The following is a 27,921-nucleotide window of genomic DNA, read 5'->3' on the forward strand; positions in this document are numbered from 1 at the left end:
ATAGTGAGTAATGTTCCCTCGCGGATTAACTTTGAAAGACGGACCCGAAGATGTTAAACAAATATAATATACAATATAATATAATATATGTTTTCTTAATATTGAAATAATATTTAAGACGTATAAAAATATGAGACTTTGAAAAAGAATTCTACTTCAAAAATGCCGCGTAATAAGAACTTGATGATAAATTATTTAATATAGTGAGTAATATTCCCTCGCGAATTAACTTTGAAAGACTGATTCAAAGATGTTAAACAAATATAATATACAATATAATATAATATATATTTTTTTAATATTGAAATAATATTTAAGACGTATAAAAATATGAGACTTTGAAAAAGAATTCTACTTTAAAAATGCCACGTGATAAGAACTTGATGATAAATTATTTAATATAGTGAGTAATATTCCCTCGCGAATTAACTTTGAAAGACTGACTCAAAGATGTTAAACAAATATAATATACAATATAATATAATATATGTTTTTTAAATATTGAAATAATATTTAAGACGTATAAAAATATGAGACTTTGAAAAAGAATTCTACTTCAAAAATGCCACGTGATAAGAACTTGATGATAAATTATTTAATATAGTGAGTAATATTCCCTCGCGAATTAACTTTGAAAAACTGATTCAAAGATGTTAAACAAATATAATATACAATATAATATAATATATGTTTTTTTAATATTGAAATAATATTTAAGATGTATAAAAATATGAGACTTTGAAAAAGAATTCTACTTTAAAAATGCCACGTGATAAGAACTTGATGATAAATTATTTAATATAGTGAGTATTCTTTCGCGAACTAATTTTGAAAGACTGACTCAAAGATGTTAAACAAATATAATATACAATATAATATAATATATGTTTTTTAAATATTGAAATAATATTTAAGACGTATAAAAATATGAGACTTTGAAAAAGAATTCTACTTCAAAAATGCCGCGTAATAAGAACTTGATGATAAATTATTTAATATAGTGAATAATATTCCCTCGCGAACTAACTTTGAAAGACGGACCCGAAGATGTTAAACAAATATAATATACAATATAATATAATATATATTTTTTTAATATTGAAATAATATTTAAGACGTATAAGAATATGAGACTTTGAAAAAGAATTCTACTTTAAAAATGCCACGTGATAAGAACTTGATGATAAATTATTTAATATAGTGAGTAATATTCCCTCGCGGACTAACTTTGAAAGACTGACTCAAAGATGTTAAACAAATATAATATACAATATAATATAATATATGTTTTTTAAATATTGAAATAATATTTAAGACGTATAAAAATATGAGACTTTGAAAAAGAATTCTACTTCAAAAATGCCACGTGATAAGAACTTGATGATAAATTATTTAATATAGTGAGTAATATTCCCTCGCAAATTAACTTTGAAAGACTGATTCAAAGATGTTAAACAAATATAATATACAATATAATATAATATATGTTTTTTAATATTGAAATAATATTTAAGATGTATAAAAATATGAGACTTCGAAAAAGAATTCTACTTCAAGTTTGATTTAAATCATGGATAATAATTCTTGCAATTAAGCAAATGTTCTTTTTCTTTTTCTTGGATCAATTATAATTTGTACCAGTTTAAAAGTAAAATAAATGCTCGTTAGTCATAAAAAATCATAGCATAAAGTCGACCATGTTTTCTTACGATAAGTCTATCAACTGCTTAGCAATGTAAATTTAATCTTGAATAAGTAAAAACTGTAGATAATAGTACTAATAATTCCAATACCAACTTCTCTCCTTCTATAAATACATGATAGCCTCAGTTCGAGTCAGTTTATATCAGTGAATACATCGCTTATGTAGACATCGCGTTAATACAATCATTACAACGTCTTGTCGTGTCTATTCATATATATGTATGATTCTGAGCGAAGAATGAAATATTATCGATAAGAGATTGGATTTTCACAGAGTGATTGATTTAAATACTTTGAAATTCAATTTTTTCGAATAGAATCAATCGTCATAAGTTTTCTTTTTTCTGGTAAAATCACATATGTACATACATACATTCACTTTGTTTTACGTCACCGAGATTGTATGGCCAACGCGAGAATCACATTGATAAGCGTATCAGTTAAGTGAAAATATTCTGTGTTAAAGTTCTCTCTACTGCATTGCAGTGAAAACAGATCTACGTATGTTCTAACGCTTATTCCTACACTCACGATATATTCTGCACTGAATGTACTAAATCAACAAATAAGTGCTCCGACAGTGCGTAGTATATTCTTAATGGAAATGTTTAATGCATGTCTCAGTGTGTGTAAAAATAGAAAGGAAAGATTGTGTAAAATTAATAAAATGATTAATAGATGAAATCGTGTAAAGAGTATGAAAATAATATAACATATATTATGTTATATCGTGATATCGTCATATTGACGTCATTGAAAAAATTGCGATATCATCTTAAGTTTGATTGATTGATTGAAGTATAATTTGATATCGAATTGAAAAAATATGATATTTAAATCCGCAAAAAAAGATTATTATTATTTTAAAAAATAAATAATAATAAATAATGGCTTGAGAAATTTAAAAAGAAAGGTAAACAATCATATGAGCCAAAACTACTTAAAGAATTTAAAACTGTGATCGGTAAAATTAATAAAATATTAATAATGATTGTTAGGTTTATTAAACATAAGTTAAAATAATATAAAATAAGCAGACATTTTGATCCTTTTTTTAATCATCTTCAGAGACATTAATTAAAAATTAAGTTTGCGAAAGACTTAACGCATTACGATAAAAATTGAAATTAAATTAAATTATTCTTCGAATGTAAATAGATCCTCCGACGCGACGGTCAATAATAAAAGTAATCTCGTCAGATATTCAGTCACATCTTCCATAGTTGAAAGACCATAGAGATGTAAGAGTATCATATTATCTCATATTTGACTAACCATTTGAAATTTTTGTTTCATAACTTTGGAAACAGAGTTTTTTAAAAATAAGAAAATTTATTCGAATGAAAATGATAAACACACTAAATATTTTATTGTACCATTTGTGCTCTTGATATCGGAACGTTTTAAACGAATGACTAGAAATCTAAAAAACATTAAAGTTTATATTAGTCTAATGGATAATTTTATTAGAGTTCATAAGGATCGAAAACTTTCAAAACCTTTCAAAACTTTCTTTAAGTAATGTTGTTTATAAACTCGACTATAAAGATTGCAGCGCATCCTATGTTGGTCAAACCAGCGGAAAATATTAGAATTTAGGAACATTGTAAACACGTAAATGAAAATACTTTAATCTGTTCTGTCATTACTGACCACAGAGTTAATTTTAACCATGACTTTAAATAAGATAATGTCACGGTCTTAGATCACGAGCCATTTTATAATAAAAGATTAATTTCTGAAATGTTGTTTATAAAAAGACAAGCTAATAGCCTTAATTCACAAACTGATACTGAATACCTGCATCATAATTATGTGTCTATAATAAATAAACTTTCCAATATTTTATGTTTTAAATATGTGTGTGTGTGTGTGTGTGTGAGAGAGAGAGACCCTGTTTATTTATTTTATACATATAGATTTCAATAATGATCTCTATTTTCTATGTGTAATTTTATAATATTAGAAATTATATTCGCTTATGTTCTCGCATTAGTCGTAAACAACACATACGGTCTTACTATTATCAACGGTTATTTTGGATATTTTAATTTAACAGTTATATTCTCTATCCTAATTAACACTCATTCTACTATGCATTCGACATTTAAGAATATTTAATTACCTTTAATAATAAAGGAATTATTTATAGGCATTTTCAAAATTTGTAGAATTTATGTTATCGTCATTTTAAGATATTGATTATATTATCAAAAAATGATCTCTCACTCTCTCTCTCTCTCTTTCTCTCTCTATCTCTCTCTCTCTCTCTCCTTCTTTCGCATGATATTAATTAATTTAATTATAAAATAATTATAAAATAATATAAGATTCCTCATAATAAATATTTAATATTAAAAAAGAGATAACACTAATAATAAATATAGATTATTTTATCGTAAACAAGATAAAACATGATACAACACATGATGACAATAAATTTTTTATTTTGTTTTCTTGTGTAGTTGCAGTGTGTATTGTACTTGTTCACACAAGTGCGACACAAGTGACTACTTTTTTAGAAAGATGCTTCCTCTGTTTAACTCAATTTCACGATATATTATGTTCAGAACTGTAAATTGTCACAGCTATTTACGATGTTTTTCTATATTACACACTAATTTTGAAGGTAAGTGAATAAATCAATAGAACAAATAATGATGCGACAATTTTAAAGTTTGTGCTATTATTAAATATTAACTATGTTATCTTATCATCTCATTATACTGAAGAATCCAGATTATTTCCATATTTGAAAAAGAAATAAAAGATTTGTTAATTATATTTTGTTTAATTTCCGAAAACATATATAAAGAGTTAATACAGATTGAATTAGAAGTGAAATTATATAAATAAAAGAAGTTATTACATTCATTAGAAGTCCAAATAACGATAACAAGATATGATTCGTATCTTATTAACTTTAAAATTCCTGTATGTTTAAATGCCTATACCGTTATTTTAACAGCTATTATCACAATACGAAGATTAGTTATATAAAAATTTAATAAAAAAAACTGTAAACTGAAGAAACTATAAAAGAAAAGAAATAGAATCTAAAATTCAAAGATATGTATGATTTGAAAAACGATCGTGTATAGACTTACATTGCGATTAATTGCAATTGCAGGACGATGTCAGCATCGCAAGTCTAACATTCAAACGAGAGCTAATCTTTCACAAGCAATCAAAGTTGCTCATATGTATAATCCCGGCGAATTTCCATTGTCGGACAAAACCGTCGGGCAAACACTCGGCGAAGCTGTTGCAACGTGGCCCGAACAAACTTGCATCGTTTCGATCCATCAAAATATTCGATTAACGTTCTCCGACCTTCTTCGACGGGTTGACGCTTTCGCTGCGGGCCTCAAGAAATTAGGAATGAAGAAGGGCGATCGGCTGGGCATTTGGGGTCCGAATGATCTCGAATGGTTCATAACTTCCCTGAGTGCATCGAGGGCGGGATTAATCGTTGTCGCGATTAATCCGGCTTATCAACAGAATGAATTAGTTTATTCTTTGCAAAAGGTTGGCGTAAAAGCGATTGTCTCACCGGACGTGTTCAAAGTGCAAAATTATCCGAAGATGTTGTTGACCGCCAAAGAAGTCTGTCCCACTTTGGAGCACATTATCATTTATTCGTCTAATCATATAACGTAAGAGATTCTCTTAATATTAATAAAATGTTAATATTAGTATTATTTATTCTGTGTAATATAAATATTATTAATAGAAGAATTATTTCCTATTTAATCAAGGGATTATGGCATGAAAGATTTTGTAAATAATATTAATTTTGGTTGACAATAATATTAAAATTATTTATTATTCACAGAGTTCCGTAAATGTATTATTATATGATTACGGAACTCTGTGAATAATAAATAATTCCGTAATTATATTAATTAATTCAAAAAGAATTAATATATATTGTTTTTGAAAAACAATGAAAGAATAGTTCTAAAATGTTATAATATGTTTAATTAAATAAAGTGATTATTGGTTTCTTTTGGACTTGCTCGCTTAGATAATTGTAAATTTCCACATGATTATTTCTGAACTTTTAATATGTCCACACATTGAAAATATTTGCCTCATCGATTCGTGAATATCGCGTGAGTTTTCGCACTTTGACTGATGGGAACATTTTGCTCGATTTTACGAAATGGATTAAGAACACACTATGACTGTTGTCAAATTATATTTCGTGTGCTCGCATTTTTAGATAGATATATTTCAATATATCATAGACACGCATATTCTATATAATTAGATTTAAAGAATTCTAATATTAATACTTTGTAATGATTTTTTTATTGTTCTATACAATTATAAAATTTTTCTGAGTGCTTAATAACATTCTTTTGTTAGAAAAATATTTATAAATGTGAAAATATATAATTATTTAATTATATTTAATTTCTAAATAAATAAGAAAAATTGATATGCTATGTATTCATAAGAATTATATTGATTATTATAGCAAATAATTAACATAATGAACATAATATCATAATGATTCCGATATATTTTCTTATAAATGGCTGAGGTACAAATATCCTGTTTGATGACATAAAAACAGCATATCTGAAGTCACGAAAAAAAAATGAAGAATGAAACGACTTTAAAATGCTAAAAAGGGTGAGACGGAGTAAAGCGAAACATAGTTTCGATGTCGAGATGAATGTTAATCAGCAATCACACAAGCACTCTCATCGAAACTGTGTACGCATTTTCATTATATACTTTTTTTATTCCGTGGATTCCGCGCATTTAGCCAGTACTATAGTTCTCCAACTTTCACCGATCAATCGATTTGATTAATAATCCTTGCCGTATGGAAGAATCATGGCACAATTAGACTAATTGCTTCACTGACATCTATCTATTCGCGCTCGTAAACAACACGTCATTGAGAAACGATGTAAATGATATTAGTACGTTTAATTTATAGCGGTACTCATCGTTTCGCTGATGTTGAAGCTTCGGCGACGAAAGCGGAAGTAGATGCGATCGCTGCGGAACAAGCTGAGATATCTTGCAACGATGGATGCAATATACAGTTTACATCCGGTTCCACCGGCAAGTCCAAAGCCACCCTCCTCTCGCATAGGTCTATTGTAAATAACAGCAAAGAGGTAAAATGATAAGAGTAAATATCAGATATATTAATCACTTTATAATTCGTTGTGTCAGATTTTTAAATAATATATCCTTACACATAAAGCATTATTTATAACGCATTCCTTTTTTAATTTTAATTAATATGAATATAATAATTTTTATTAACAAATTCTTTGTCAACAAAGTTAATTTCCTCATAAAATAGAATAGAATGACTATTTTGTTCTTAATTATTTTTCTTTCTCTCTATCTATCTGTTTATTTTATTGTGATCTATTTACTAAATCCATCTCGAGACCTCTTCATTCATATGTATATAAATATTTGTTATGTTACTAACTTATTCTTAATCTATTTTATTTTCTATACATGTAATTTTGAGATAATTAGATAACGACATTTTTCCAATACTAATTTGCTCTTATATAAATCAATTTAAATTACAGGTTTCTTGTTATTTCAAAAAAATCTTGCATTATATTTTATTTTTTTAAAAGAAAATGAAATTTATGAGAATACAATATAACATAATATATACAATACATACAATATAATTAACTTTTTAATATAATTAACTTACAACTTACTTAATACATGCAATATAATTAACTTTTTAATATAAATAATTTTTACTGGCTTGTTCTTGGAATTAATGCAATAATTCTTTTAGACTTGTCCTTAGATTTGAATAAACTGCTTATTTCAAATGTCTCGATAAACTTGCAAATCTCAAGATATCTAACATTAATCTGGACTGAGAAATTTGACAACTAATAATTTAATCACAATTTAATATTTTAGAAAAAAATGTTTTGTATTTTTATATGTGACAGAATGCCCGCAGAGCAAAATTCAGTACCGAAAACAAAATATGTTTAAATGTACCATTCTTCCATGCTTTCGGGTTAACAATGGCCAATATACTCATCTTGCACACTGGAAGCACTCTCGTTATAGAAGAACGTTCTTTTAATCCGATAAAATCGTTGAAGGCGATAGCGCAAGAAAAGTGTGCCGTAACATATGGAACGCCAACTATGTGGGTAAGCAAGGACGAAAGACAAGGTTAGCTAGATTGTTTGAAAAATATCCATTCTACATAGTAGAAAGCGAAAACGAATGGTAATATATATCATTCATATAAAAATTGTGTGATTTAATTTAAATATGACAACATAAATACTCGTCATTGATTAACGTCATTGATTAACAACTAATTCGCACAGTCGAAAATCGCTATATTGTGTGAAAAAGCATTATATACATTGTATAAAAGTTACATAAATAATAAACGCAAAATTCCACAATAAATACGATAAATGTATAACATTCTTATTATTTATTGTATGTCTTATTATTTATTATTTATTGTATTTTACATTTATTGTTCATGCAATTTTACAACAATTTTACAACAATTTTATTTTTTACAATGTAATTATTCGTGATTTATAAAAACATGCAATAATAATTGTTGAAATCATGTAGGCTAAAATTTCAAATTGATAAAAATATTAATTTTGAAAAAAGCGTTCCAATTGCTTATTGTTTAAAATTTATTTGAAATTTATTATATTATTATTAGTGTATTAATATTATATTCGATTTTTGCAATTCAGTCCAATTTCTTTACAAAAATAATAAAATTTAATTTATCCTAATTAAGTTGAATTTTATTTGGCTCTGTTGTCAGGTGAACTTACTCGAGGCACAACAACGGTTGCAACTTCCGGTGGACAGTCTTCAAGCAGGGATTATCGGTGGTGCACCTGCACCTTCTGAACTCTTCAAACGAATACGAGATTTATTAGGTTTTAATGATTTAATGGTAAGTTCACAATCAAGGCTATTTATAACATCTTTCGTTTATCATCATGCGATCAACATTACAACCCTTGGAAAACTATTTTAACGCGCCGAGATCAGATCTCTTCGAAAAATCCGATTATTATTATATTAAAATTTCGATTATATACACAGAGCATATATGGTCTCACAGAAACAACAGCTGCAGCATTTCAATCAATACGTGGAGAGGATAAGTACTTATCTGAGACCACCGTGGGTTATTTAGGAGATCATGTTGAAGCAATGGTATATATATCGTTTTTAATTTCGATACAATATTTTGTTTAAAAATTTACATTAGAACTTTTAAAATTTTGTTAATGTATTTGACGAAAAGGTTGTCGATCTAAATGGTTTGCCTGTTGCCTTCGGAAAACCTGGCGAACTTTGGGTACGCGGATACTGCAACATGTTAAATTATTGGAACGACGAAGAAAATACAAGCAAGACATTGACACAGGATGGTTGGTTGAAAACTGGCGATCAATTCATCTTGCAAGAAAACGGATATGGTCACATAATCGGAAGATTAAAAGACATGCTTATTCGAGGAGGAGAAAATATTTTCCCTAAGGTAAAATTATATAAATATCATTATTATCTATTAATATTTAATTCGCACTATTTGTTATAACCAAGTAATATGCGTGTTATTATATATATTAAAAATGAAAAAATATTTTATAAAAACTCTTTTCGAAAAAAATGATAATTCAAGTACAAATTCTTTTATAGATTTCATTTAAATACGTTTCTTTAGATATATCTAATGATTTATCTAAATATGGCTTTATGTAATTTATAGATTTATTTTGTTTGCTATTAACGATATCATTATTTTGATTTGATTTTGATTGCCACTTTTCTGAAGCAAGAATCAATATATTTCATTTTCTGAAGCAATAATCAATATGTTTCGCTGGTATTAATTATACATTTTATTTTTTATTATAGGAAATTGAAGATTTTTTAGTGACTCATCCTAAAATAGTGCAAGCACAAGTTATAGGAGCATATGACGAAGTATACGGAGAAGAAGTATGTGCGTGCATTCAACTTAGCGACAATGCGAAAATGACAAAGAACGAACTGATAGATTATTGTAAAGGTAAAATAGCACATTTCAAAATACCGCGTTATGTGCATTTTGTAGATGACTATCCAAAAACCACTAGTGGAAAAATTCAGAAGTTCCGTTTAAAAGAACAATTGGAGAACAGTGGCGTGATACCAACGAGACAAAAAAATTTGTGATAATAATTGATTTTAACGAAAATTTTGTAATAAAATTTAATTTTTAATAACTGCATTTGTCAAACAAAATGTTATTAAAATTTTCTAAATATAAAATTATTATTGAATGTTATTTAATAAATAAATGTTATTAAAAGCATAATATTATTGAATGTTATTAAAAGCAGTTATTATGATGTCTATTTTATTATTTGCATTATAACATTTTTATTATTGTATAATAATTAATAAATTTTTTCAATTCTGGCAATGTATACTAATTTTATACATCCTAATACACAAAAGATCCAGAATAATAATCCATTATGATTTTCTGGAGAACGGTTGATAATAATGCAAAAAAAATGATAAAGAAATGAAAGAAAGTTGAATAATATAACAATAATTATTTTTCAATAATCTTATTTTTTCTTAAATTCAACAATGCATGGAAAAGATGCAATTATACTTTTTGTAATCAAATTACTCTATCGAATATGTACATATAAAAGCACAATTTGCTTGCGAAAATACAAGATGTTTCGAAAAATAAAAACTTCGCTTTAAAATATTTGAAGATTCTATTTTTTGTTTAAAGAGATACAATTTTATTTAAGAAGAAACATTATTTATCGTTTTAATATCATTGAAAAACACTTAACAAACAAAGCTTCCAGAATGAGAATTAGACAATGGACTGCTTTATTTTTAATCAACAATCATATTAAAACGATATAGAAAATGTTTATTATATAATTATATACAATATTTATATTGTTATTATAATGCCATTATTTATATAAGTTATATAATTTATATATAAATATAATACTATATTATATTTTCATTATATTATATTATATTATATTTATATATACTATTATACATATTAATATTATATAATATATATTATTCATATTATTCTCTCTCCCTCTCCTTCTTTCTCTCTCTCTCTCTTTCCCCATACGAAAAATAATTGGTATTAGATATCCACGAATATAAATAGTCATTTCAGATGTTGTAAATATCCAAATGTTTGCAATTCTAGGTTTCATAAGTACATCACAGGATATGTATAAACCAATATGCCGCAAAAATACGGACAACATTCAGATATTTTTAATATATATATATATATATATATATATATATATATATATATAGATTCATTTATTACATGTATATTGATATTTATTTTTGGATGGATATTCGTTCAATGTTCTGTATATGGATACATGTATGACGGAATTCGCCAAAAAAAAATTAATCATCTGACGTTAATTTATGGAGTTCTGGAGTTCCTCGCAAAAGCTAGAGAAGATACGGCTATAATAGTCTGCGCTCTTTGACCGATCAGCCACAACTCGTTAAACCTGTGCCGCGGTCTTATACTGCCTTAGATGAACTGATTTTTTGGTTGTCATGGCTAATTATTGAAAGATGTTAAAAAATTGTGCTAAAATTTAATGTTCTGTATTTTCTGTGTGTGAATGTAGACGTGTGAAATATGTGTATATCTAGTGGATATCCGGTAGCTACTTGGAGGATATAGGTGGATGATATACGTGCACATAAAAAAAGCACATTCTTGTTTCGAAAATATCTTTAGTTTTAATATGGAAATCTTAAAATGGGATTATATTATATATATGCGTTAATTAAAGAAAAATATAATTGCTTGAATAATTACTTGCTTAAATGAAGCCATTTTATATAGTTCAATCAAGAAAAATATATTCTTATGATTTAAGATTTAATTTTCTTCAGTGGAAAGAATGTTGAAACAATGTTAAATAGGAAATAATATTTTTAAATCAAAGATTGTAATTTTCTTAAAGTAGAATTAAATAATTATATTTTTTTGAGATGACAACTATAATATCAAGCGACGTGGTAGCGTCGCGACGCCAAGTACATAAAAAACAAGTCCAAGCATTAAGTTCCACGTATTGAGTTGAGAGTCATTGCTCCCGACGCGGCGCCACCAAGTACCTTATCCGGAATTTCGCGTCAGGTAAACTTTCGGTTAAGATATTTAATAAACTAAAGCCGTAATCAAAAATCTAACGACACTTTTATTATAAAATGTGAATATATGCTTTCGATTGCGACTTGTTTGAACAAAATCGATGCAGTCAATCCTGAGAAATGATGATCGAATATCAGAATTGTGACATTTTTCGTTTTCCTTCATTTCCAGTAGTCTCACGTGTATATGCTCGCACGCACACACGCAAAGCGAATTTGTCCCTCAAGCGGCGTTCACATCGCTGCGTATACGATTATTGCTTCGATATGTACAATGCTTTAAGTGACAAAATCATATGTGCGCATGTGCGCACATACGTGTGATATGTATATGTATGTGTACGTACATGTGTGCGCACATACGTGTGATATGTATATGTATATGTACGTACATATAAAAGATACATTTATTAAAGTATAGTGCGGAATAGTGTAAGGAAAAGAAGTGACACGTTAAACTGTTTAAAGAAACGTTACTTGTTTAAAAAGATAGAAGACAAGTGACATATTATTAAAAATTATTATCAAGCGACACAGTAGCGTTGCAACACCGAATGCATTGATTAGTAAAAAAAAAACCCAGATTTGTGACACTTAACGATCGCCAAGTAAACTGTGATTTATCAATCAAAAGGTAAATATTGTAAAATTTTTCTCATTTCTATTTAGATTAGACATAATATATTTTGACATATTATATTAATAAAGAGAATAGACAGTTACCATTTTGTGGAATATATTTGTATAATTTATAATTATATATATATGTGTGTGTGTGTGTGTGTGTGTGTGTGTGTGTGTGTTTGTGTGTGTGTAGAAATTTACATATTTTACTGCGCAATCATAATTATAGTTACATAGACATTTATTACGTTTGCCTGCGTAGACACAAACATAGTTACACAGAAATATTTTTTATATCTATAATAATAATTATATATATATATATATATATATATATATATATATATATATCGAAGTAAATTTCGAACCAAAAAAATTAAGACCAAAACTACTTACAATAACTTGGCGTGCTCGGGTCCTATTATAATTCACATATTTCTATAATTGAAATTAATTACAGGTATATAATTCGCAAACTTTGTAAAATTATATGCATGTATAATGTGACCCGAGCACGCCAAGTTTTTGTAAGTTGTTATGGTCTTAATTTTTTTAGTTCGAAATTTACTTCGAACTTATTTTGAAAATTATTTTTATTTTGTCGAGAATCTAATATATAAATGCAAGATTGAATTTATGACAAATATTTCAAATTACAAATTCCTATCAATTGCTTCAATGTACTTGGCTAATTAATCATTGATTTCATATTTAGTTTTGATTTTTTTTAGGAAAATTATATATTTAGGAAAATTATTATATATATTTTTTAAGGGAAAATTTTTATAAATTATTTATTATAAGGATCTTTTTTATTAAACGTTTTGTTGCATACAAGGTGGAATATTTTTTATGTACTTGGCGTATTTTTTTTACTTTTGTAAGGTTTTTTTGGAAGGTTGAAATAACGCTATAATATTGTTGAAATTTAAAATTATTAAATTCTTCTAAGAAGATTATAGATTGTTGCGTATATACGAAACAATGAATGCGTTAATTTAAGTATATAAATTTTGATTTGACACTTATTTTTTTTCTGTGTATCTACTAGTTATTTATAGAGGATATGGACCTCATGTAGACATTTAGACATTTATTAGATAGTCTGTTGGATAAATGTTTCCGTGTGGGAAGTCATCCCCTTTGCGCTATGTTCTCTCCTCAGTCGTAAACAACACATCATTACGGTCATATCAACGGTTATTATCAACGATTATTTTAGATATTTTAATTTAACGGTAATTTTCTTTATCATATTGCCTACTAAACACTTATATATGTATTCGACGTTTAAGAATATATAATTAGCTTTAATAAAAAAGGAATTATAAGCTATATTCAAAATTTGTAAAATATTTAATTAGCTTTAATAATAAAAGAATTAATAATAAAACTAAAATTTCAAAATTTGTAGATTTATGTCATCGTCATTTTAAGATATTGATACGTTATATTATCCAAAAATGCTTTCTCTCTCTCTCTTCCCCCCTCTCTCTCTCTCACTCTCTCTCTCTCTCTCTCTTTCCTCTCTGTCTCCTTCTTTCGCATGATAATTAATCTAATTAATCTAAATAATATAAGATTTCATATAAGATTTCATATAAGATTTCATATAAGACTTCACATATGTCTAATATTAAAAAAGAGATAAAACTAATTATAAATATAGATTATTTTTTCGTTAACAAGATAAAACATGATAACAATAAATTTTTTTCTGTTTCAGTACACAGCTGCAGGGTTTTGTACTTGTTTACGCGATACAACTACTTCATTGGAAAGATGCTTTCTCTGTGTAACTCGATTTCACGATCTATTATGTTTAGAATTGTAAATTGTCACAGCTATTTACGATGTTTTTCTATATTACACACTAATTTTGAAGGTAAGTGAATAAATCAATAGAACAAATAAAGATGCAACAACTATAAAGTTTGTTCTATTATCATATGTTTACTATTTTATCTCATCATCTCATTATACTGAAGAATGCGCCAATATAATTCATATATTGTTATTTTTAAAACGTCTGTACCGTTATTTTAATGGCTATTATCTTAATACGAAGATTAGTTACATAAAAATTTAATAAAAGAAACTATAAAAGAAAAGATATAGAATCTAAAATTCAAAGATATGTATGATTTGAAAAACGATCGTGTATAGACTTACATTGCGATTAATTGCAATTGCAGAACGATGTCAACATCGCAAGTCTAACATCCAAACGAAAGCTAATCTTTCACAAGCAATCAAAGTTGCTCATATGTATAATCCCGGCGAATTTCCATTGTCGGACAAAACCATCGGGCAAACACTCGGCGAAGCTGTTGCAACGTGGCCCGAACAAACTTGTATCGTTTCGATCCATCAAAATATTCGATTAACGTTCTCCGACCTTCTTCGACGGGTTGACGCTTTCGCTGCGGGCCTCAAGAAATTAGGAATGAAGAAGGGCGATCGGCTGGGCATTTGGGGTCCGAATGATCTCGAGTGGTTCATAACTTCCCTGAGTGCATCGAGGGCGGGATTAATCGTTGTCGCGATTAATCCGGCTTATCAACAAAATGAATTAGTTATTCTTTGCAAAAGGTTGGCGTAAAAGCGATTGTCTCACCGGACGTGTTCAAAGTGCAAAATTATCCGAAGATGTTGTTGACCGCCAAAGAAGTCTGTCCCACTTTGGAGCACATTATCATTTATTCGTCTAATCATATAACGTAAGAGATTCTCTTAATATTAATAAAATGTTAATATTAGTATTATTTATTCTGTGTAATATAAATATTATTAATAGAAGAATTATTTTCTATTTAATCACGGGATTATGACATGAAAGATTTTGTAAATAATATTAATTTTGATTGACATTAATATTAAAATTATTTATTATTCACAGAGTTCCGTAATCGTATTATTTATTTATTTCAAATAGAATTAATATAATTTTGGAAAGCAATGAGAGAGAATAGTTTTAAAATGTTATAATATATTTTATTTAATGAGGTGATTATTGGTTTCTTTCGGTCCTGCTCGCTTAGATTATAAATTTCCACATAATTATTTGTGAACTTTTAATATGTCCACACATTGGAAACATTTGCCTCACCGATTCGTGAATATCGCGTTAGTTCTCGCACTTTAACTGACGGCAATCTTTTACTCAATTTTACGAAATGGATTAAGAACACACTGACTGTTGTCAAATTATATTTCATGTGCTCGCATTTTTAGATAAATATATTTCATTAGATATATATATTTCAATATATCACAGACATGCATATTCTATATTCTATATCAATATAAATATCCTATACAAATATAAATCTTTTCCTGAGTGATTAATAACATTCTTTTATTATAAAAATATTTATAAATATCAAAATCTATAATTATTTAATTATATTTAATTTCTAAATAAATCAGAAAAATTAATATCCTATGTATTCATAAAAATTATATTGATTATTATAGCAAATAATTAATATCATAACTTGATATATTTTCTTATAAACAACTAAGATACGAAAGTCCTGTTTGATGACGTAAAAATAGCATATCGATCTAAGATCACGAAAAAAAAAATGAAGAATGAAACGACTTTAAAATGCTGAAAAAGGTGAGACGAAGTATGGCGTAAGTAAGCGTAACATGGTTTCGATATCGAGGTGAATGTTAATCAGCAATCTCACAAACACTCTCATAAAAACTTTTTACGTATTTTCAGTTTATACTTTGTTTTGTTCCGCGGATTCCGCGCATTTACCTGGTACTATTGTTCTCCTACTTTTACGAATCAATCGATTTGATTAATAATTCTTGCCATATGGAAGAATCATGGCAAAATTAGACTAATAGCTTCACTGACTTCTATTCATTCGCACCCGTAAACAATACATCATTGGAAAAACGATGTAAATGATATTAGTTTAATTTATAGCGGTACTCATCGTTTCGCTGATGTTGAAGCTTCGGCGACGAAAGCGGAAGTAGATGCGATCGCTGCGGAACAAGCTGAGATATCTTGCAACGATGGATGCAATATACAGTTTACATCCGGTTCCACCGGCAAGTCCAAAGCCACTCTTCTCTCGCATAGGTCTATTGTAAATAACAGCAAAGAGGTAAAATGATAAGAGTAAATATCAGATATATTAATCACTTTATAATTCGTTGTGTCAGATTTTGAAAAAATATATTCTGACATAAAGCATAATTCATTCCCTTTTTTAATTTAAATTAATATGAATATAATAATTTTTATTAACAAATTCTTTGTCAACAAAGTTAATTTCCTCATAAAATGGAATAGAATGACTATTTTGTTCTTAATTCTTTTCTTTCTCTCTATCTATCTGTTTATTTTATTGTGATCTATTTACTAAATTCTCGAGACCTCTTCATTTATATGTACATAAATATTTGTTATGTTACTAGCTTATTCTTAATCTGTTTTATTTTCTATACATGTAATTTGGAAATAATTAGATGACGACATTTTTCCAATAATAATTTACTCTTATATAAATCAATTTAAATTACAGGTTTCTTGTTATTTCAAAAAAATCTTGCATTATATTTTATTTTTTTAAAAGAAAATGAAATTTATGAGAATACAATATAACATAATATATACAATACATACAATATAATTAACTTTTTAATATAATTAACTTACAACTTACTTAATACATACAATATAATTAACTTTTTAATATAAATAATTTTTACTGGCTTGTCCTTGGAATTAATGCAATGATTCTTTTAGACTTGTCCTTAGATTTGAATAAACTGCTTATTTCAAATGTCTCGATAAACTTGCAAATCTCAAGATATCTAACATTAATCTGGACTGAGAAATTTGACAACTAATAATTTAATCACAATTTAATATTTTGGAAAAAAATGTTTTGTATTTTTATATGTAACAGAATGCCCGCAGAGCAAAATTCAGTACCGAAAACAAAATATGTTTAAATGTACCATTCTTCCATGCTTTCGGGTTAACAATGGCCAATATACTCATCTTGCACACTGGAAGCACTCTCGTTATAGAAGAACGTTCTTTTAATCCGATAAAATCGTTGAAGGCGATAGCGCAAGAAAAGTGTACCGTAACATATGGAACGCCAACTATGTGGGTAAGCAAGGACAAAGGACAAGGTTAGCTAGATTGTTTGAAAAATATCCATTCTACATAGTAAGAAGCAAAAACGATTACACAATAAATAATAAAAATGTTTACACAACGATTACACAATAAATTTAAAAACGATTACACAATAAATATAATAAAAATGTATAACATTCTTATTATTTATTGTATGATTTTACATTTATTGTTCATGCAATTTTACAACAATTTTACAACAATTTTATTTTTTACAATGTAATTATTCGTGATTTATAAAAACATGCAATAATAATTGTTGAAATCATGTAGGCTAAAATTTCAAATTGATAAAAATATTAATTTTGAAAAAAGCGTTCCAATTGCTTATTGTTTAAAATTTATTTGAAATTTATTATATTATTATTAGTGTATTAATATTATATTCGATTTTTGCAATTCAGTCCAATTTCTTTACAAAAATAATAAAATTTAATTTATCCTAATTAAGTTGAATTTTATTTGGCTCTGTTGTCAGGTGAACTTACTCGAGGCACAACAACGGTTGCAACTTCCGGTGGACAGTCTTCAAGCAGGGATTATCGGTGGTGCACCTTCTGAACTCTTCAAACGAATACGAGATTTATTAGGTTTTAATGATTTAATGGTAAGTTCACAATCAAGGCTATTTATAACATCTTTCGTTTATCATCATGCGATCAACATTACAACCCTTGGAAAACTATTTTAACGCGCCGAGATCAGATCTCTTCGAAAAATCCGATTATTATTATATTAAAATTTCGATTATATACACAGAGCATATATGGTCTCACAGAAACAACAGCTGTAGCATTTCAATCAATACGTGGAGAGGATAAGTACTTATCTGAGACCACCGTGGGTTATTTAGGAGATCATGTCGAAGCAATGGTATATATTGTTTTTAATTTCGATACAATATTTTGTTTAAATATTTATATTAGAGCTTTTAAAGTTTTGTTAATGTATTTGACGAAAAGGTTATCGATCTACATGGTTTGCCTGTTGCCTTCGGAAAACCTGGCGAACTTTGGATACGCGGATATTCCAATATGTTAAATTATTGGAATGACGAAGAGAATACAAGGAAGACATTGACGCAGGATGGTTGGTTGAAAACTGGGGATCAATTCATCTTGCATGAAAACGGATATGGCGTGATAATCGGAAGATTAAAAGACATGCTTATTCGAGGAGGAGAAAATATTTTCCCTAAGGTAAAATTATATAAATATCATTATTATATATTAATATTTAATTCGCACTATTTGCTATAACCAAGTAATATGCGTGTTATTATATATACTAAAAATGAAAAAATATTTTCTAAAAACTCTTTTCGAAAAAACTGATAATTCGGGTATAAATTCTTTTATAGATTTCATTTAAATACGTTTCTTTAGATATATCTAATGATTTATCTAAATATGGCTTTATGTAATTTATAGATTTATTTTGTTTGCTATTAACGATATCATTATTTTGATTTGATTTTGATTGCCACTTTTCTGGAGCAAGAATCAATATATTTTATTTTCTGAAGCAATAATCAATATGTTTCGCTGGTATTAATTGTACATTTTATTTTTTATTATAGGAAATTGAGGATTTGTTAGTGACTCATCCTAAAATAATGCAAGCACAAGTTATAGGAGCATATGACGAAGTTTACGGAGAAGAAGTATGTGCGTGCATTCAACTTAGCGACAATGCGAAAATGACACAGAACGAAGTGATAGATTATTGTAAAGGTAAAATAGCACATTTCAAAATACCGCGTTATGTGCATTTTGTAGATGACTACCCAAAAACCACTAGTGGAAAAATTCAGAAGTTTCGTTTAAAAGAACAATTGGAGAACAGTGGCGTGATACCAACGAGACAAAAAAATTTGTAATAATAATTGATTTTAACGAAAATTTTGTAATAAAATTTAATTTTTAATAACTTCATTTGTCTCAAACAAAATGTTATTAAAATTTTCTAGATATAAAATTATTATTGAATGTTATTTAATAAATAAATGTTATTAAAAGCAGTTCTTATGATGTCTATTTTATTATTTAAATTATAACATTTTTATTATTGTATAATAATTAATAAATCTTTTCAATTCTGGCAATGTATACTAATTTTATACATCCTGATACACAAAAGATCCAAAATAATAATCCATTATGATTTTCTGGAGAACGGTTGATAATAATGCAAAAAAAGATAAAGAAATGAAAGAAAGTTGAATAATATAACAATAATTATTTTTCAATGATCTTATTTTTTCTTGAATTCAACAATGCATGGAAAAGATGCAATTATACTTTTTGTAATCAAATCACTCTATTGAATATGTACAAATAAAAGCACAATTTGCTTGCGAAAATACAAGATGTTTCGAAAAATAAAAACTTTGCTTTAAAATATTTGAAGTTTTCTATTTTTTGTTTAAGGAGATACAATTTTATTTAAGAAGAAACATTATTTATCGTTTTAATATGATTGAAAACCACTTAAAAAACAGAGCTTCCAGAATGAGAGTTAGACAATGGACTGCTTTATTTTTAATCAGCAATCATATTAAAACGGTATAGAAAATGTTTATTATATAATTATATAGAATATTTATATTGTTATATAATTTGTATATAAATATAATACTATATTATATTTTTTTTTATATTTTCTTTTATATTATATTATATTACATTTATATATGTTATTATATATATTAATATTATATAATATATATTATTCATATTATTCTCTCTCCCTCTCCTTCTTTCTCTCTCTCTCTCTCTCCCCCCATACGAAAAATAATTGGTATTAGATATCCACGAATATAAATAGTCATTTCAGATGTTGTACATATCCAAATGTTTGCAATTCAAGGTTTCATAAGTACATCACAGGGTAGTTTTTTCCTTGTCAATAACCGGTAAATAAAATTTTTCTCCCAATTGTAATAGGAGTTGTACTTCCTCAGGTATGGTCGAAGAAGACAAATTGACGAACCATTCATTTCTTAATTCCAAGAAAGGAGAAATACGTGGTAAGAAAGATGAGAGTTCAAGGTCGATACAAATAGGCGAGGAAGAAGGTCGAGGATGGAAGGAAAAATTCACACTAGTGGATTTTGACAAAGGTTGACTAACATGAGGCGTCAAATCCGTTGATTGATAATTCGGAGGTTTTGGATGAGGAAACATTTTTAGGAAAGAGATTAATATCGGAGATGATCTATATTAAGCGTCAAAGAAATGCGTTGAATCTCCATAGAGATACGTTAAAATTGAATACTTCGTGTTTATCGATAATTAAAAACATATCTAAAATTTAATAGTTTGTTGTTTGTTAGGATTGTTCTTGACCTCAGTGTATACGGATTGTTTTTGTCGATCACATTGTGACGTCATTTTATCGTTAGCATTCGAATCTTTTTGCCTAGTCGGCTATGTGCGTGCTGAGTCTTCGTGTCCGTTTCTGTTTCGTCTTCTCGAGTCCGAGTGAGTTGCCTTTGTCTAATTTTAATTTTCTTATTGCAAGGCTTTGTATCTATATCGTGTACATTTATTTTGTTAGTGCATCGCTCTTTGCGCCTTGCACCGCTTAAAGGGCTACTTGCATTTGGCTTCCTTCGAGTCGACTTGCCTTGACGAGTTCACGTTTGTTTTCTAAAACTATACACGTATGATAACTATATTTTTTTCTCTCTTATCTATTAATGACTGCGTTGTTAATGTTATCTTTTTTGGTTCTTTTTTGTCTTGTCAGAATCACTGAAGAAGGCTCGAACTGAGTCCGAAACGTTTGATGTCAATAAAGAAGAAAGATCGTTTAATGTGATCGTTTTCATGGATTATCTTTTTCTTCTAAAACACGCGTTACAACTGCGTTGGCTCTTTATGGCCTATTATTATATTTTATTTTAATTTGTTAATTTCGAGAGCCTTTAATTTTGTTTATCTTTTATTTTATATAAATTTTGATTTGACACTTATTTTTTTTCTGTGTATATACATCTACTAGTTATTTACAGAGGATACCTCATGTAGACATTTAGACATTTATTAGATAGTCTGTTGGATAAAGATTTCTATGTGGGAAGTCATAAGGCCGCAGCACACACTTTTGCATAAGCGCATAATCAACAGCATAAGAAAATTGATTGGTCCCCAAGTATATGCATAAGAAAATGAACCAATCAATTTTTTTATGCTTATGGTTATGGGCTTATGCAAAAGTGTGTGCTGCGGCCTATACCCTTTGCGCTATGTTCTCTCCTCAGTCATAAGCAACACATCATACATTACGGTCATATCAACGGTTATTATCAACGATTATTTTGGATATTTTAATTTAATGGTAATTTTCTTTATCATATTGCCTACTAAACACTTATATATGTATTCGACGTTTAAGAATATATAGTTAGCTTTAATAAGAAAGAAATTATAAGCTATTTTCAAAATTTGTAGAATATTTAATTAGCTTTAATAATAAAAGAATTAAAACTATTTTCAAAATTTGTAGATTTATGTCATCGTCATTTTAAGATATTGAGACGTTATATTATCAACAAATGATCTCTCTCTCTTCTTCTCTCTCTCTCTGTCTCTCCCTCTCTCTCTCTCCTCTCTCTCTCCTTCTTTCGCATGATAATTAATCTAATTAATCTAAATAATATAAGATTTCATATAACATATGTTTAACATTAAAAAAGAGATAACACTAATTATAAATATAGATTATTTTATAGTAAACAAGATAAAACATGATAACAATACATTTTTTATTCTGTTTTAGTGTACAGCTGCAGGGTTTTGTACTTGTTTACGCGATACAAGTAACTACATTTTTGGAAAGATGCTTTCTCTGTGTTACTCAATTTCACAATATATTATGTTTAAAACTGTAAATCGTCACAGCTATTTACGATGGTCTTCTACATCAAACGCTAATTTTGAAGGTAAGTAAATAAATCAATAGAACAAATAAAGATGCAACAACTTTAAAATTTGTTCTATTATCATATGTTTACTATTTTATCTCATCATCTCATTATACTGAAGAATGCGCCAATATAATTCATATATTGTTATTTTTAAAACATCTGTACCGTTATTTTAATGGCTATTATCTTAATACGAAGATTAGTTACATAAAAATTTAATAAAAGAAACTATAAAAGAAAAAAAATAGAATCTAAAATTCAAAAATATGTAAGATTTGGAAAACGATCGTATATAGACTTACATTGCGATTAATTGCAATTGCAGAACGATGTCAACATTGCAAGTCTAACATCCAAACGAAAGCTAATCTTTCACAAGCAATCAGAGTTGCTCATATGTATAATCCCGGCGAATTTCCATTGTCGGACAAAACCGTCGGGCAAACACTCGGCGAAGCTGTTGCAACGTGGCCCGAACAAACTTGCATCGTTTCGATCCATCAAAATATTCGATTAACGTTCTCCGACCTTCTTCGACGGGTTGACGCTTTCGCTGCGGGCCTCAAGAAATTAGGAATGAAGAAGGGCGATCGGCTGGGCATTTGGGGTCCGAATGATCTCGAATGGTTCATAACTTCCCTGAGTGCATGGAGGGCGGGATTAATCGTTGTCGCGATTAATCCGGCTTATCAACAGAATGAATTAATTTATTGTTTGCAAAAGGTTGGCGTAAAAGCGATTGTCTCACCGGATGTGTTCAAAGTGCAAAATTATCCGAAGATGTTGTTGACCGCCAAAGAAGTCTGTCCCACTTTGGAGCACATTATCATTTATTCATCTAATCATATAACGTAAGAGATTCTCTTAATATTAATAAAATGTTAATATTAGTATTATTTATTCTGCGTAATATGAATATTATTAATAGAAGAATTATTTCCTATTTAATCACGGGATTATGCCATGAAAGATTTTGTAAATAATATTAATTTTGGTTGATAATAATATTAAAATTATTTACTATTCACAGAGTTCCGTAATCATATTATTTAATTATTTCAAAAAGAATTAATATACTTTTGAAAAGTAATGAAAGAATAGTTTTAAAATGTTATAATATATTTAATTAAATAAGATGATTATTGGTTTCTTTTGGACTTGCTCGCTTAGATAATTGTAAATTTCCACATGATTATTTCTGAACTTTTAATATGTCCACACATTGAAAACATTTGCCTCATCGATTCGTGAATATCGCGTGAGTTCTCGCACTTTGACTGATGGAAACCTTTTGCTCGATTTTACGAAATGGATTAAGAACACACTATAACTGTTGTCAAATTATATTTCGTGTGCTCGCATTTTTAGATAGATATATTTCAATATATCACAGACACGCATATTCTATATAATTAGATTTAAAGAATTCTAATATTAATACTTTGTAATGATTTTTTTATTGTTCTATACAATTATAAAATTTTTCCTGAGTGTTAATAACATTCTTTTGTTAGAAAAATATTTATAAATGTGAAAATATATAATTATTTAATTATATTTAATTTTTAAATAAATAAGAAAAATTGATATGCTATGTATTCATAAAAATTATATTGATATTGATTATTATAGCAAATAATTAACATAATGAACATAATATCATAACGATTCTGATATATTTTCTTATAAATGGCTGAAGTACAAATATCCTGTTTGATGACGTAAAAATAGCATATCGATCTGAAGTCACGAAAAAAAAATGAAAAACGCAACGACTTTAAAATGCTAAAAAGGGTGAGACGGAGCGAAACAGTTACGATGTCGAGGTGAATGTTAATCAGCAATCACACAAGCACTCTCATCGAAACTTTGTACGCATTTTCATTATATACTTTTTTTATTCCGTGGATTCCGCGCATTTAGCCAGTACTATAGTTTTCCAACTTTCACCGATCAATCGATTTGATTAATAATTTATGCCGTATGGAAGAATCATGGCACAATTAGACTAATTGCTTCACTGACATCTATCTATTCGCGCTCGTAAACAACACGTCATTGAGAAACGATGTAAATGATATTAGTACGTTTAATTTATAGCGGTACTCATCGTTTCGCTGATGTTGAAGCTTCGGCGACGAAAGCGGAAGTAGATGCGATCGCTGCGGAACAAGCTGAGATATCTTGCAACGATGGATGCAATATACTGTTTACATCCGGTTCCACCGGCAAGTCCAAAGCCACCCTCCTCTCGCATAGGTCTATTGTAAATAACAGCAAAGAGGTAAAATGATAAGAGTAAATATCAGATATATTAATCACTTTATAATTTCTTGTGTCAGATTTTTAAATAATATATTCTGACATAAAGCATTATTTATAACGCATTCCTTTTTTTAATTTTAATTAATATGAATATAATAATTTTTATTAACAAATTCTTTGTCAACAAAGTTAATTTCCTCATAAAATGGAATAGAATGACTATTTTGTTCTTAATTTTTGTTCTTTCTCTCTATCTATCTCTATCTTTGCCTTATTGTGATCTATTTACTAAATCCATCTCGAGACCTCTTCATTCATATGTATATAAATATTTGTTATGTTATTAGCTTATTCTTAATCTGTTTTATTTTCTATACATGTAATTTTGAGATAATTAGATGACGACATTTTTCCAATAATAATTTATTCTTATATAAATCAATTTAAATTACAGGTTTCTTGTTATTTCAAAAAAATGCATGCATTATATCTTATTTTTTTAAAAGAAAATAAAATATATGAGAATACAATATAACATAATATATACAATACATACAATATAATTAACTTTTTAATATAATTAACTTTTACTCGCTTGTCCTTGAAATTGATGCAATGATTCTTTTAGACTTGTCCTTAGATTTGAATAAACTGCTTATTTCAAATGTCTCGATAAACTTGCAAATCTCAAGATATCTAACATTAATCTTGACGTAGAGATTTGACAACTAATAATTTAATAACAATTTAATATTTTAGGAAAAAATGTTTTGTATTTTTATATGTGACAGAATGCCCGCAGAGCAAAATTCAGTACCGAAAACAAAATATGTTTAAATGTACCATTCTTCCATGTTTTCGGGTTAATAATGGCCAATATACTCATTTTGCACACTGGAAGCACTCTCGTTATAGAAGAACGTTCTTTTAATCCGATAAAATCTTTGAAGGCGATAGCGCAAGAAAAGTGTACCGTAACATATGGAACGCCAACTATGTGGGTAAGCAAGAATGAAAGACAAGGTTAGCTATATTGTTTGAAAAATATCCATTCTACATAGTAGAAAGCGAAAACGAATGATAATATATATCATTCACATAAAAATTGTGTGATTTAATTTAAATATGACAATATAAATACTCGTCATTGATTAACAAATAATTCGCACAGTCGAAAATCGCTATATTGTGTGAAAAATCATTATATACATTGTATAAAAGTTACATAAATAATAAATGCAAAATTACACAATAAATATAATAAAAATGTATAACATTCTTATTACTTATTGCATGATTTTACATTTATTGTTCATGCAATTTTACAATTTTATTTTTTACAATGTAATTATTCGTGATTTATAAAAACATGCAATAATAATTGTTGAAATCATGTAGGCTAAAATTTCAAATTGATAAAAATATTAATTTTGAAAAGAGCGTTCCAATTGCTTATTGTTTAAAATTTATTTGAAAATTATTATATTATTATTATATTATTAGTGTATTAATATTATATTCGATTTTTGCAATTCAGTTCAATTTCTTTAGAAAAATTAATAAAATTTAATTTATCCTAATTAAGTTGAATTTTATTTGGCTCTATTGTCAGGTGAACTTACTCGAGGCACAACAACGGTTGCAACTTCCGGTGGACAGTCTTCAAGCAGGGATTATCGGTGGTGCACCTGCATCTTCTGAACTCTTCAAACGAATACGAGATTTATTAGGTTTTAATGATTTAATAGTAAGTTCACAATCAATACTTTATAACATTTTTCGTATATCATCATGCGATCAACATTACAACCCTTGGAAAACAATTTTAACACGCCCAAATCAGATCTCTTCGGAAAGTCCGATTATTATTATAATAAATTTTCGATTATAATTCACAGAGCCTATACGGTCTCACAGAGACAAGTGCAGTATTTCAATCGATACGTGAAGAGGATAAATACTTATCTGAGACCACCGTGGGTTATTTAGGAGATCATATCGAAGCAATGGTATATATTGTTTTTAATTTCGATACAATATTTTGTTTAAAAATTTACATTAGAGCTTTTAAAGTTTTGTTAATGTATTTGACAAAAGGTTGTCGATCTAAATGGTTTGCCTGTTGCCTTCGGAAAACCTGGCGAACTTTGGGTACGCGGATATTCCAATATGTTAAATTATTGGAATGACGAAGAGAATACAAGGAAGACATTGACGCAGGATGGTTGGTTGAAAACTGGGGATCAATTCATCTTGCATGAAAACGGATATGGCGTGATAATCGGAAGATTAAAAGACATGCTTATTCGGGGAGGAGAAAATATTTTCCCTAAGGTAAAATTATATAAATATCATTATTATATATTAGTATTTAATTCGCAGTATTTGCTATATCCAAGTAATATGCTTGTTATTATGTATAATAAAAATGAAAAAATATTTGATAAAAACTCTTTTCGAAAAAAATGATAATTCAAGTATAAATAGATATATCTAATGATTTATCTAAATATGGCTGTAATTTAAAGATTTATTTTGTTTGCTATTAACGATATCATTATTTTGATTTGATTTTGATTGCCACTTTTCTGAAGCAAGAATCAATATATTTCATTTTCTGAAGCAATAATCAATATATTTCACTCATATTAATTGTATGTTTTATTTTTTATTATAGGAAATTGAGGATTTTCTAATGACTCATCCTAAAATAATAGAGGCACAAGTTATAGGAGCGTATGACGAAGTTTACGGAGAAGAAGTATGTGCGTGCATTCAACTTAGCGACAATGCGAAAATGACACAGAACGAAGTGATAGATTATTGTAAAGGTAAAATAGCACATTTCAAAATACCGCGTTATGTGCATTTTGTAGATGACTACCCAAAAACCACTAGTGGAAAAATTCTGAAGTTTCGTTTAAAAGAACAATTGGAGAACAGTGGCGTGATACCAACGAGATAAAAAAATTTGTGATAATAATTGATTTTA

The 27,921-nt window shown here is 27.8% G+C and overlaps 2 protein-coding genes and 1 pseudogene across 6 annotated transcripts; all 3 read left to right on the forward strand.

The window, feature by feature from the left end:
- Nucleotides 1-1,839: 1,839 nt before the first annotated feature.
- LOC105248550 (acyl-CoA synthetase family member 2, mitochondrial) lies at nucleotides 1,840-9,950 on the forward strand. Of its 4 annotated transcripts, none has more exons than XM_025411232.1 (9): nucleotides 1,840-1,923; nucleotides 4,170-4,333; nucleotides 4,835-5,360; nucleotides 6,659-6,842; nucleotides 7,662-7,871; nucleotides 8,522-8,656; nucleotides 8,809-8,922; nucleotides 9,014-9,250; nucleotides 9,631-9,950. In XM_025411232.1, exons 2-9 carry the CDS (start codon nucleotides 4,231-4,233, stop codon nucleotides 9,928-9,930), a joined length of 1,809 nt encoding a protein of 602 aa, XP_025267017.1. In that variant the 5' UTR covers nucleotides 1,840-1,923; nucleotides 4,170-4,230; the 3' UTR covers nucleotides 9,931-9,950. The 4 variants fall into 4 exon arrangements, with proteins under 4 accessions (XP_025267017.1, XP_025267014.1, XP_025267015.1 ...); XM_025411229.1 differs by having other exon boundaries at nucleotides 1,846-2,284; XM_025411230.1 differs by having other exon boundaries at nucleotides 1,846-2,205.
- Nucleotides 9,951-12,348: 2,398 nt separating this feature from the next.
- On the forward strand, nucleotides 12,349-20,860 carry LOC112638842 (annotated as a pseudogene).
- LOC112638838 (acyl-CoA synthetase family member 2, mitochondrial-like) lies at nucleotides 20,706-27,921 on the forward strand. 2 transcript variants are annotated; one of them, XM_025411226.1, is made up of 10 exons: nucleotides 20,706-20,762; nucleotides 21,999-22,075; nucleotides 22,517-22,679; nucleotides 22,990-23,515; nucleotides 24,765-24,948; nucleotides 25,721-25,930; nucleotides 26,542-26,676; nucleotides 26,828-26,938; nucleotides 27,027-27,263; nucleotides 27,607-27,921. In XM_025411226.1, exons 2-10 carry the CDS (start codon nucleotides 22,073-22,075, stop codon nucleotides 27,892-27,894), a joined length of 1,857 nt encoding a protein of 618 aa, XP_025267011.1. In that variant the 5' UTR covers nucleotides 20,706-20,762; nucleotides 21,999-22,072; the 3' UTR covers nucleotides 27,895-27,921. The 2 variants fall into 2 exon arrangements, with proteins under 2 accessions (XP_025267011.1, XP_025267012.1); XM_025411227.1 differs by lacking the exons at nucleotides 20,706-20,762; nucleotides 21,999-22,075 and adding an exon at nucleotides 21,346-21,398 and having other exon boundaries at nucleotides 27,607-27,920.

This window comes from Camponotus floridanus, unplaced genomic scaffold (genome assembly GCF_003227725.1).
Source record: "Camponotus floridanus strain SB8 unplaced genomic scaffold, Cflo_v7.5 scaffold384, whole genome shotgun sequence".
Classification (NCBI taxonomy): Eukaryota; Metazoa; Arthropoda; class Insecta; order Hymenoptera; family Formicidae; genus Camponotus; species Camponotus floridanus.

Bases quoted from the DNA above. Each gene is read 5' to 3' on its own strand.
- LOC105248550 (XM_025411232.1), top strand. From the start codon at position 4,231: ATGCTTCCTCTGTTTAACTCAATTTCACGATATATTATGTTCAGAACT. The intron at 5,361-6,658 runs GTAAGAGATTCT...TTTAATTTATAG, and splicing joins TATTCGTCTAATCATATAAC to CGGTACTCATCGTTTCGCTG. The intron at 6,843-7,661 runs GTAAAATGATAA...TATATGTGACAG, and splicing joins TTGTAAATAACAGCAAAGAG to AATGCCCGCAGAGCAAAATT.
- LOC112638838 (XM_025411226.1), top strand. The intron at 23,516-24,764 runs GTAAGAGATTCT...TTTAATTTATAG, and splicing joins TATTCATCTAATCATATAAC to CGGTACTCATCGTTTCGCTG. The intron at 25,931-26,541 runs GTAAGCAAGAAT...CTCTATTGTCAG, and splicing joins ATGGAACGCCAACTATGTGG to GTGAACTTACTCGAGGCACA.